This window comes from Mya arenaria, chromosome 1, assembly GCF_026914265.1.
Source record: "Mya arenaria isolate MELC-2E11 chromosome 1, ASM2691426v1".
Lineage (NCBI taxonomy): Eukaryota > Metazoa > Mollusca > Bivalvia > Myida > Myidae > Mya > Mya arenaria.
Genome location: NC_069122.1, coordinates 35,974,385 through 35,987,272, shown reverse-complemented (window position 1 = coordinate 35,987,272; position 12,888 = coordinate 35,974,385). Strand labels below are relative to the sequence as shown.

The 12,888-nt window shown below is 34.0% G+C and overlaps 1 protein-coding gene across 1 annotated transcript; it reads right to left on the bottom strand.

The window, feature by feature from the left end:
* Positions 1 to 200: 200 nt before the first annotated feature.
* Positions 201 to 6,217, bottom strand: LOC128226784 (heat shock 70 kDa protein 12B-like). The gene is made up of 7 exons (XM_052936844.1): positions 6,191 to 6,217; positions 5,514 to 5,593; positions 3,731 to 3,873; positions 1,902 to 2,036; positions 1,242 to 1,414; positions 661 to 913; positions 201 to 367 (listed from the first exon to the last, which is right to left on the bottom strand). The coding sequence occupies exons 1-7, from the start codon at positions 6,215 to 6,217 to the stop codon at positions 201 to 203; spliced, it is 978 nt and encodes a 325-aa protein (XP_052792804.1).
* Between the last annotated feature and the right edge of the window lie 6,671 nt (positions 6,218 to 12,888).

Below are 12,888 nucleotides of genomic sequence, written 5' to 3'. Positions count from 1 at the left end.
CATCAGCTATACAGTTTGTGTAACACACAGTCTATACTTCATAACACAGATAATTCACTGCCGCCTAAAGCTCAAAATGCAATCAAACACAACAAAATTCAGTTTAAACAATTTGTGTAACACACAGTTTATACTTCATAACACAGATAATTCACTGCCGCCTAAAGCTCAAAATGCAATCAAACACAACAAAATTCAGTTTAAACCAGGAAATCGATCTTCAAGTGATGAACCTTTCTTGTTGATTTTTCTGTTGCCTCAACGTCAATTTCTGTTCCTCCAAAGATGAACCTTACAATTACCTCTCTGTCTTTTCCGCTGCGGGAAAGAGGGATGGTAAGATTCCCAACACAAGTACACCCTGGATCTGTTGTATACATGGGGTTCTTCTCATACGTAATAAAAATGGGAAAGACAATTGAGCTTTGGTCTGATTCCTATACTAACATAACGCCGTTTAAATTGGGTCTCACCAACCTTTAGTTTCTGTCCAACTTCTATATGCTTCAAAAAAATATCGGTGCATCGGGCTTTTCCTTCATAATATTTCTTTTTGGTCACATCGTGTTTGGTTGCATCGAAAGGAGAGGTCGTTTCAACACCGTAAGTCCGTTGGCTAATACGTTCTTTGATAGCTTTTGTGTTGTGCCCAAATATTACAGCCCCTTTCAGTACTGCCAAGGCTTGCTTCCCGTGGAACAATTCTTTTTAGAGCTCCGAACTCTTTGCTCACAGCGTATTGAAGCATAGGCGATTCGGAAAATCCACCTACCATCAAAATAGCTTCTACACCCCTGTTTACTGGCAAGCTTAGAATGTTCTTCAAGTGCCCAACAGTGCTTGAAACACATGTTTCGAAATACCGTCTGGCAACGCTAGCGTCGATCTTGACCTTTTCGTTTGTCATTGACACCTTATAACAGTAAAACAGATTTTTGAAGAAATCATGTTTAATTAATAATTGTCTAGTATAATTTGTTTAATATTTGAGTCAAAAAATCAGACTTCTAAAAAAAGTATTGGTAAGTATTGGAAACTGTATTTTCTTTTTCATTGTTATATTTATGTATTGCCTGATCGTGAATGATAATGACTTGCATATTAATACATAATTGAAAAGAACAAACAATTCTTACAAATTCATTTTACGACAAAATATATAAGTAGACACCATGTAACAGTAGAACAAGTATCAAGGATTTACCGAAGAGGCGTAATACGTGTTCTTGATGAGGTCACACAAGGCTCGTCCCTGTCGTTTCTCTATCAAGGTACACAGGGACAGAGGAAGGGGTATAATCAGTCTTGCTGTCCTTGTCTGGAGAAATGGACCGCTTCTTGTTTTCGAATCGACGAAACAAATCAATGAAATCGTACAAGTGGTTTCGCTTTAAATCGGCCATGGCGTCGAACCCTGCACACGAAAATAATATTTTTTGTATGATTTACGAACTGTAAAACAATGATATTAAGAATATTTCTATTCATTTTTATTGAAATGCTATCAAAATTGTGGTCTGAGCTTTATCAAACTTGATCACACTTCAAATGGCAACAAACTTTTGGGTTAAGAGTTGAATTTATTCTTGGAAAGTATTTCTTGGAATCGATTTTTTTATTAACAATAAAGTCAATCTTCATTTATGTTAAGCAAAATAAAAATCAACTTTTCTCCAAGACAGAATGACCAAATATATTAAGACTTTTAGGATGTCTTCTTCAGTTTATATGAAACCAAAATACGTAAATACAAATAAATAAGTTTTTGTTATTGAATGAATTACCATACTGTTCTCAATAGAACCTTTCTTCTGAATCACTGACGATGATTTATGCTGGTTCAGTATAAATGTATGTTCTAAAATACCATATGCGTTGTTTAAAAACATCATCTATGTTACCTGCAATGTCATTGATGAAACCTTTGAAGGCTTCGTCGACCTTAGTTCCACCCCACGCACCGCCGCTCGCCTTGTACAGTTCCTTTACCTCCATCGAACGCAACACTCCATGGACGGTGATATCTATTGTCCCACCTTAAGTTATAGAATATTTCCTAATTTCTATACATTGCAACATGCCATTATGTTTTCACTTAAGAATGTAGCTCCTTAAGGTATACGAGACACAAATACGCGGATTCTGGATGCCTAGTGACCCCAAAAAGTGGTATCATTCTAATGGGATTTTAATGTACAGCAAGTATATGTAGACATTATACTGTACATCGTTTTACAAACACGTTACTTTCACCTCTAAGGGCTTCAAAACTGGTCATTGCACGTCCGATTTTATTGTTGTTAATTAAGAGCAAAAGAAAAAAAAACTTTAACCAAAATTATCAATAAAGTTGTTTATTTAAGATGTAAGGAATTAGTTTTTAATTTAACTTATTAGTGAATGGAGCTATCCGAAAACTAACTTATTTGTTGGCCGGATGCTTTAAACGAAACCACCACCAAACGGAACAGAAGTAGGAAATTGAACCACATTAATAAAAAAATCTTATACTCGTTATTTATTTTTATTACTATTACTACTGCTAAAGGATTATATGGCTTTGCGTAGCATGAAAACATTTTGTCAATTCAAGGTAAATGAGGTTCCGGCTTCGCGATTATCTGAGCATTGACAAATGTATTTATACACACATGAACCGCCTTTTAAAAATATTTAATGTTTACAACTGAAATACCATGCACGCATATAAGGAACGAAAAAAAGGAGTGTAAATATTACACAAATATTACTATAACTTCTACAACATGTTCAAGTACATCTACCATTACCACTGCTTTTATTCCAGCAAAAATGTTTAAATTTTATTTAAACAATGCATATAGTATGCTAACAGACTCTTTCGCGTTACTCCTTAGATCAGTTTTGTAAGCTCCGTTTGAATAGAGGGGTTACGGAACCTGCTGTTACGAGTACGATCTACCTGATTGCTACGTACATTATCCAAAAACATACCAGCGTGTATTTTGTACCTAGAAAACATGTGAATTATTTGATGCACATCCTATTGGTACAAATATGCTTGTGCAAGGTGAACTGCAATGGCATCAACACAATCCCAAGAAAGAAAAAATATGTCAGCCATCCCTTTGCGTAAAAAGAGAGGGTTTGCAAATGACTTTAAATGCCAACATCCAATTATACTGAAATCGGTACGTATGAGCAGTGTTCGACTAACTCCTTATGATAAGGTGCGTTACATTTCATTATTTGATCAAATATTAATTCATGAAAAGGTATTAAAAATGTCCTCACGTATACTCGAAGATACTTCATAATATTACTCATATTGCTTAACTCTCCATTCAGCTACCAGTACAGATAGAAATTGCAATTGCTTAACACGTTGTATTTATGCTTAAATAAAAACTCACTTTGTACGAGCCTATTCAAACCGGTGTTTAAAGTTCCCATGCCTTTGGTATCGGCAGGACGTTTTAAATTTGTACACTGTACACATGGGTGTTAAAAACAAGTTATCGCCTAAACGTTCATATTTAAGTAACGTTTCGTAATCTCTCCAAGTTGAGAGCAAGGAAAGGACAAATTGGGGCATAAGAAAGAAATATTTACTCTAGGATTCATATTAGAACGGATTAAAGCGAAGCTAAGACAAAAGACACATTTGGTTGTACGAAAACGATACTGAGTCATGTTGGAACAGTATGTGCAGGTCCGGGGCTACTGTTTTTATGGCATCTGCCTGTTATACCTCCCGCATCCAACACCAGATATCTCTGTCCAGCTTTCGGTATGCCGAGCGACGTTTTATTTCCTCTTCGTTCAACCGGTAGGTGGCGACAAAACAATGACGCTGCCTCTGGTTCTAGAGCAACTTGTTTCTTCGATACCAGCCTTCAGGAAAAACGCATATTAGTGAATGTGCTAAAGCACTAAACATAATACAATTCTGCACGCATTGTACTTATATTCAAAATTAATGCGTTGCTCAACGTTGATAATAATATTAGATAAAAATGTTTATCATTCAATATATTCGTACAATATACCGCATTGCCCTATCGAAAAGATAAAGGACGACGATAAATCAGATGTTTTCAAAATTGATCAATGAAAGAATACAGTGTATTTTCGATCTATATTTACAAATTATTTGGATTTTTTTCCTTTCTTAACGAAATGCTTATAAATACATATCTCCTCTCATGTCCCCTGCATACCACATTGTATTGAGTGTTTTTGATAATCGATTAAAAGTTCTAAAAATACTCAAATTGTGTTAAAAGCTCTTTATCATTTGTCTATTTATCGTTTATGGCTTTTGAATACCTGTTTAGCGGCTTCTCTCATAAACTGTTTGGCAGCATTGTCCCAGATTGCTGGCACAGTCAACACCCAGTGTATCTCATTCTCTCGTATTGTGCCAGAAATTTTGTCGTTTGAAATTCGCCAAAGGTCGTCCTTGAGCCATCTTCAATTCATTAAAAGTAGTATTGTTTTGTTCTAGTTATTAACATATTCAAAAATGTTAACCTGCATTAAACAATTCTACTTTAAATATAAAGATTTATTACGACTCGTCTAATGTTCTTGACAGATATACACCATATGTTTTGTTAGATATACATCGTACGTGTTCTACATATACGAACAGATATAAACCATAAACCCTTGACATATATAAACCGCATATTCTGGACAAATATAAACCGTATATTCTTGACAGATATCAACCGTTTATTTTTGACATATTTATCTTATATATCACTGCTATTGATCTGTTCTATCAACACCCCGAAATCTTAAGATCAATTGAAAGTGCAGTCATTCAATGAAGGGCAGATATGTGTAGTAAAAAAACTAATAATATGTTTTATATAGTTACGACGACCGTACACAATAGAGAAAGAGAAACTAGCGAGAAACTTAAAACAACAACAACATTTATATATTAGTTGTTTTACAATTTTAAAGAATAAGAACCATGATCCTTGCAGCCACCAGAAAAGCATCCTTTCATAATAACCCCTGTACATTTAAACATCGCTCAATATAATTCCCCCCAAAAAAATTAAAACGTAATGCTTACATGATACATTAATTTAATGCAATATAATTGTTTACATGTTCTAGCACCGGTAAAACTTTTATAAAGACTTGTTAACATTTTAATGAACGTTTATTTTTCCAAAGGTTAAAGTTAGAAAATATTTTCCTTACATACAAAATAAATGCGAAAACATCATCAATAACTTTCTCTAAGACTCTATAAGAATCATTTTAATTCTATGTTTTCTATACATTTAATAAATAGAAAAATCTAAAACTTTCTGAAGAAAAAAAAAAAAAACATGCTAAAAGTAGCAGAGGAGAAAACATACTATTTTTATTTTAATGAATCTAGCTGACTTTACAGATAAGACCCAGTATATTAACCATTAAGTAGTGAATTTTTAATGCATATATTCAGGTTACAGTGTTATTTGATATAGAGGCACCCACATTTAATATGTCTGTGCAACTATTTGGCTTACTTGATCGATGGTGCAAACACAGTTTTTGCAGATAGATAACGACTATTTTCGTCTTGAATGACCATATCCCGTTCGATTTTCTGAAACAAAATGAGAGTACATCAAATTAACATAGATAGGTAGTTTGTTTTAACGAGTCGCTTGGAAATATTTTAAGTGATACATTTTGTTAAATCAGAATTTTTCAAACGCTTTCGATTCGTGTTGAAACTTTGATTGTTTTTGGATACAGCTATTTCAATCAGCCATGTTGCCGACATGTTGATGCGAAATACTAGCATTCTATGTCAGTGTTTGTTTCATCGATATATTTTACAAATTTATAAAAAAATCATTTCAAGTTTTAAATTTATTGTACTCAAAACAAGTGGACAAACTTCAAATTAATACATTACGATATGACACAATCATTGAATGGTAAAACGTCAAATGCCTGATATCAAATTACCCATTAAGTTTTGCCTAATATTGATTGTAATCAACATGATCAAGTTATTTACGTATGGCGATTTCTATAAAGTAAGTCATGAATAAACTTTATGTATAAATATTGGAACGGCCCACAGACTAAAAATATGAATATATTTATTATTAACAGCACAGTAAAATGGGTTAGGAAATACAAACAACATGATGTGAAAGCAGATGAATTCCATAAATTGAATTTTCCCTCTAACCTTTGGCATGTACTTGCCTGGTTCCATAACTTCATTTTAAACCTTTTGAAGAAGTAGTACGATTCATGCGCCTCTTCGTCTATCAGTTCTGCGTATCTTGTCTCCGCCTCAAAGACAAATGCCTCCAGGGTTCTTCCATCGGGTTTTATCAAAACCGTTGTTGGTCCTTACCAAAAGAATGTATATGTGTGTTTGATAATTAAAACAAAATACAGTACGATTAAGTTAGATTATGTTCACTCTATGTTATGGAGAAATTGATGAAAATAATAATATTGAACCAAGTCTGTACTGCGTCATATGTTTATCTCCTTTCATTTCTTTTTATATATTTCAAATTAAGTGCAGCGGCTCAAAGTCATGTATATATATATATCTTAAAAGACTCAAATAATTGAAAAGAAACTGCCTATAATAACTACTTTGAGCAGGTGCGAGTAAATTCTTAAATCTTATTGGATAACACAACCCATGTGATATTCATTCATTTCCCAATGAGCATTCGTGTATGCAAATCAGCTTGTTAATCTTCATAACCGGGCTACTTTCTATTTACAACCTATGGCGTCACGTCATAGTAGGAAGTTGCTTACATGTGCATTTTCCTTCTTAAAAAAATCTGGGGATAAAAAAGCAACAACTGAACAATAAACCTTTAAGAAATATTGCTTTTGTTTTATTTTTTATTATAAATGACAAAAAATTGATTGCGGATCACTGGAAGCTGAAAGTTCGTCTACAGCACAGAGTAAACATGGCGGATGATCTGTTAGATTTCGACTTGCTTAAAGATATTTTTGGTAGTTTTGAGTTGTTTGTGCCGGAATTGAGTGAGGAAACTGCTGCTGCTACTGAGAGTTTTCCAGAAATTGAAGAACTGATGAACATTTCATTTGATGATTTGCCTGAAGTTACAAATAAAAATGAAGGTGAAAATGAAAAGTAAGATCTAAGCCAACAGCTTAACGAAAGTAATGACATGCCGACAATTCAGGAATATAAACAACAGGGCAGTAGATTTAATGGTAAAACTATTGTCTTAGGTAAGGAATAATGGAAGATACATTTCAGAGTTTAAAAAAGTCGCCTTTATGTAAATATCTTACACGAAAGGTGTTGTAAATCCGCTTCGAAATGGGATAAAATGAGGAGTCGGCAGCCATTACTGGTCACATCGTTACTAAATTTAGCTCCTCGTGTCTCCAAGACGATGATGTATCCATACACGTGGGAAGGCTACAAACTACGTGGAATTATCGAGTGATGAATTGCGGTTCTTGGATAATAGCAAAATGAAAATGATCTTTTATTTTTATGGTTGTTATTATAAGTATTGAACATTAGTTTTCTGCGTTTCATTGATGTATGAAGTGTCGGAATCAATGAAACGCAGTAAAATTATGTTCAATTCTTAAGTAAATTCATAAAAAAACGCCGTCTAGCAGTAAATGCAATCTTAAAACGCAAGCAATTAGATTTTTTTATATAATTATCATTACAAACCCTTCGTCGATTCATGTTTCAGCCACTGTTTTGCTGATATCTGTGTTGGATCACTTTCGTATTCATGACGAAAGGAGAACGCCCAACTCGAGTACATCGTACCGAAATCTATGGCTGCAACCAGCAATGGTTTCGACTGTTTCAAAAAGAAGAATTGAGAAATCTGCATCGAATCGTACAAAACAATCTCTAATATAGTATAAAAATGGCCTAACAAATAAATAATATCGAGTCTATTTGGCAATAAGCTGAGGTGGTTCCAGCATTTCACACTAGAGAAGAGGGGATGGAGACCGCGGCGTACCTTAAGACGTACCCTTACCACATCGGCATTAAAAATATTGGTATCCTATGTCACTTGAGGTCGGGTTTTACGGCACATATAATTTTTGTCTGAAATGTTGCATTCTAGTGCATTCGTAACACAATAATATTACCAATTTTGGCAACAAGCTCTTTGAAATATACCACACTAAAAGTAATAGAGTGCAGCACATGAATCATTAAATAAATTTGCTAAAATTCATGTATTAAGAACTTTTCTTTACTAATTTCATTTATATCGATTGTAGCGACAGTTTACAGAAACACTCGAGTACTTTCCCTGGGTAGAATCCAGTACTGTTGTCCAATTTTAGGCCATGAGAACCTTAGAGGCGGCCCCCTAACTACACGACCACTCTCACCGTCTCACCACTTAAAACTTGTATAAATAAGTATAGGAACTTCTAAAAAATGTAATGCAATAAACATGTACAGATATAAATATGTTATTCGGTATAAAGCATATTTCATTAGAGTGATTCGAATGTGTACTTACAAGAGACATATCGGAATCCCTCTTTCGTTATTGTCGTCGACTGGAACCAAATACAATACGGAAATTAAAATGGATATGATGTTTGAAAACAATGATATTTTACTTTACTTCCTATTTTGGTTAAATCCCTCAGTCCTTCACGATTTGATGATAACATGCAGATACACGACGCGTATTTTTTCATACTTCCTCTTTCGATATACAATTTGCTTGCAATGCAATACGGCCCATTTTCTTTCACAAGCTCTTATTTTATATTACCATTTTTTTAAACATAAATCTAAATTGTTATATGTAAACTGCTAAATTTACCTTAAGCGATCCTTTATTTAAACTCCATCAGTCCGGTTATTTCAAGTTCCACTTATCTTAACTGGAAGTAGTTTTGAAATACCTACCGAATTGGTTGAAAGTACCTGTTGACGATTTCTTGAAAAAGGTCTGTCTGAGTTTAAAGGTATGCGTCCAAACTTGCACTTTATGCTTTAAATACCGGGGCGGTACGTTGTAACGCATAAAATGAAACACACAGCTGCTGAAATATTATCTTCGTGGCCTCTCATCTTATAGCTGATACTACACAAGCGACTTTCTGTTATCTATTTATGAAGGCTAACCATTGAATTATCATGTGTTTATCTTTTATTGGTTTGTTTACATCACTTTTGGTTCCGGGGGTTGGCACACCCGGCGCACCCCCAACCAAATCGTCCAAATTAAATGTATATTTCAATATAGGAGTAAAAAGTAATAAAATACACCCAAATTCGGGTTTCGGATAAGAAATTGTTAACATTTTCTTGGGGGTTACCCACTAACCCCACTGCCAACACTTTTAACCAAATAAGTTCGATTCTGAAGGAGTGGCTCAAGTATAAAGGGTTATACCCTTAAGCTACGCCCCCACTGACTTCGAATCCTGGATCCCCTCATGTACATCATTTTTGTTTAATTTTAGAACCACATTCTTTTTCTCTTTAGTATTATTAAATGAAAGATGATGATCAGACTTTTGAGTTATTTTTTCTTCACCTACGCAATTTGTTTTCTGTAAGGCATATACAAAAATAGTCTCCTTGACCGTTAATTGGTTTTTGTCTTCGATTATGATACAAGTTTTAATTGTCGACAAATTCAGTATCCAACCTTAAACTGATATTGATAAATAATAAAACATCGTTTTACCATCCCAGCAGTAAATTGCAATTCTAAATGGTTTGATTAAATTGTGGCATTGAGTTGACAATATGTACTTTCAGATACGACAGGATGTTCAGTGCAATTGGAAATAAAACATGAACATGTTTTCCTTCAAAATGGATATAAATCTCAGAACTTAATAATCCTGTTATGAAGATAAATGCAACAGACACATCAGGAATTCCGTGATTGATTTGTTTTATTTTTAAACATTGTTGGATGATTGATTCAACATTCGTTTGGTTTGGACATTTGAATTCAAAGTTTTAAGGAGCATACGACCTATAAGTTTAAGACAAGGAACTACAGCGAGTGTCAGATACGAGTTTATATGCTAACTCAATCTAGAATTCCGCTTTTCAGATATGGGTCATCTTGGACCATACCATACCTTTGTTGATAGATGGTCCCAAAGGCGTTAAATGAAACTGTCCTAAATGTAACCCAGGAAAGATATTCGTTAATCCGTTAACGTAACTGGAAAAAAATATTTGGTATACATGGACACTTGATTGACATTTCGTGGTTAGTTTAATATTTTACTTTCGAAAGTTGTTCTCTTGAACTGCCAGAATAAACAATTTCAAATTTGAATTGCAATAGTACTATTACTCTAATTGTTTAGCTTTTTTAATACACATATGTATATTTGGATGAGAAAACTTAAAACATACATATGTTTGAGATTTAAACACGTATTTAATATTGATATAAGACTGAATAATGTATACACACGGTATGTTTAGAGTTGTCTGAGCCATCAAGTCCCTTGAACCTTTTTAAAGTAAAGAAAAAACGCAAATTAATGAGCCACATTAAGGTAATGTTACGGTCTCAATAGGGCCATAGTCTACAACAGCCGTGTGACTTCATCTGGAACCGAAACTTAATATAAAAGAGGAATATCGTATTCCTTGGAGTTCTTCAAACCACACATTATTCTTTTTCGAAGTCTAGCAAGTCATATTCGAAGACCGAGCTGCCTTATTAACAATACGTCGTAGCCGAAATTTTAGCTGAAACCGTCTTTACGTATATACTTCAGGAGAGGACAACGAAGAGATGTTTGAAAACCAATAAGAAATCTGGTATGCGGCTGTGTCCTAACCACCAGTTCTGGTGCTCCATTTCAGATGCAAGGGTACGTATGTTTGTGATATATTGTGTCATTCAATGTATTAGGGAGTAATATATTTTTGATCCTAAAATAAAATGTTAATGAGTAAATTTGATAACTATGCTTGCAATGTGTATGAAGCCTTCACTGGTCATCAACTTGTTGAAGGCTACGATAGCTTGAATGTTAGGAAACAAAACTTCAAAGTTAAACGAAATGCTTAAAGTCTTTGATGCAAACACTTTTGTTTCATGATCGGCTATAACGTAAATCTGTTTACCCTTTATCAGATTAAAAAACAACTATGTTAAATCAAAACGTTTTGAAGATATGTTTCTGCCTATGGTTTTGTCTTACATTTGTTTAGATTATAACACAAAGTGGCACTTGGAGTCCAGGTTTGGTTTAATCATAGGCTATCAAATAACAAACACGTTCCAGATGTCACCTCAACAAACATTATGACCTTCCGTTATTTAACAAACGAGGCATGTTTGTTGCGCGTTAAGTGTATACCATGGTATGGTTTGTTCCACTGACCCAGTTTCAGACTTAAAATAACTTAGCATTAAGTTGTCTTGACAATACACATGCAAGCCATGTTTGAATAAGTTTGGACTCTCGTGTTCACGAGTGTTCACTATATTGTTACTTTATAAGATTGGTCTTGACCAATAGTGATATAGAATTTAATTTGCCTTTAATTTTGGGATGCACATTTTCATCCCGAATGGACCTCAAGTATGTTTACAGGACTTTATTTGATTGAACATAGTGGCAATACTGTTGACCAATATGACACAATATTGATCCTGTTCGACCTTATGTCGAGACAAACATTCTGATCAAGTTTGACAGCGATATGTCTTACATGTGGCACCTTACTGTACACAGTTGCTGTTGTTTAGTTTGACCTTATAACTTAGGTATTGACAACGATTGTTTCCGTATCAAACTATTTATCAAGACCACTATGATTAATTGCGGCCTTTAAAGAGATCAAATGCAATACATGTCGACGGACGTCAGCAGATAAACTGTAAACGAACATTAAACTCATGGTAAACGGATAAAATGATAAGGTAGTGTCTAGTGGCTGTCATAGACAAAGCAATATTCGCTCGGCTTTCAACACAATGGTACAGTTTTGAATCAAACATTGGTGTGCTTTATATTAATTAAACAATGGTAACTTTTTGGGTAAATCAAATGCCAAGTTTCACGATGACCCTGTTCAGAGGCAAAGTGTTTAATGCATAATATTAAACGAGATACACACAACAAGCACATATTATATATAAAGCACCTCGGTCACTATCCTAATAACTCTGCCTAATTTTCAGTTCACAATAGTGCATTACTTCAGCTCAATAATGTAGCTGGTGATAATTATCCTTCTAACAAAATGATAAGGGTAAACCTATCATTTGTAGATATCTTCACAATCACGCTTAGACGTACAATTATATTGTATTTTGTTTTCAGGGCATGAAAGCCAAAATTATCAACACCGACGGTGGAAACCAATACTAGGATATTTAAACTGGCTGACTGACTATTCAATCATGTAACTCGCATGTTTGCATTCTTGGCTTTTGGAGGACATTATTCACGCGAACTTGGTCCAGCTTTGTGTAGTTTTAGGCAACAACATATCACAATATTCATCAGGTGCTGTGACTAAACAACGGTTCAAACTAAACAAGCTTTTACAGCTTCCAGTGATATAGAGCAGACCCAGTATTCAAGCGATATCTTAAAGGGGTTTCCCAGCTTAAGCCATTCTCTAATTTAAGTTTCTCGCTTTTTATATAATATGTCTTTGTATATTTGCTTAGACAGTATTTTTTCATTCTCTTTATTTAAACTACTCACTGTTTATGTTAAAAATGTATAAACGTATTTTTGACAAAATCTGAAAAAAATAATATGACTTAAGTTAGGAAATGCCTTTTATAAGTGTTTGAATATGTGGGATGATTATTTTTCACAAATCTTCATAATCATTTAGACCTTCTAGGCTTTAGGTAAAATAAATAAAAAAATACAAATAATTAT

What these genes read in the sequence shown, in the direction of transcription:
- LOC128226784 (XM_052936844.1), bottom strand. Translation starts at nt 6,217, where the DNA reads ATGGAACCAGGCAAGTACATGCCAAAG. An exon ending in GTGTTTGCACCATCGATCAA is followed by an intron (nt 3,874 to 5,513) that starts GTAAGCCAAATA and finishes TTTTTCCTGAAG; the next exon opens with GCTGGTATCGAAGAAACAAG. An exon ending in TTTCATCAATGACATTGCAG is followed by an intron (nt 1,415 to 1,901) that starts GTAACATAGATG and finishes TTTCGTGTGCAG; the next exon opens with GGTTCGACGCCATGGCCGAT.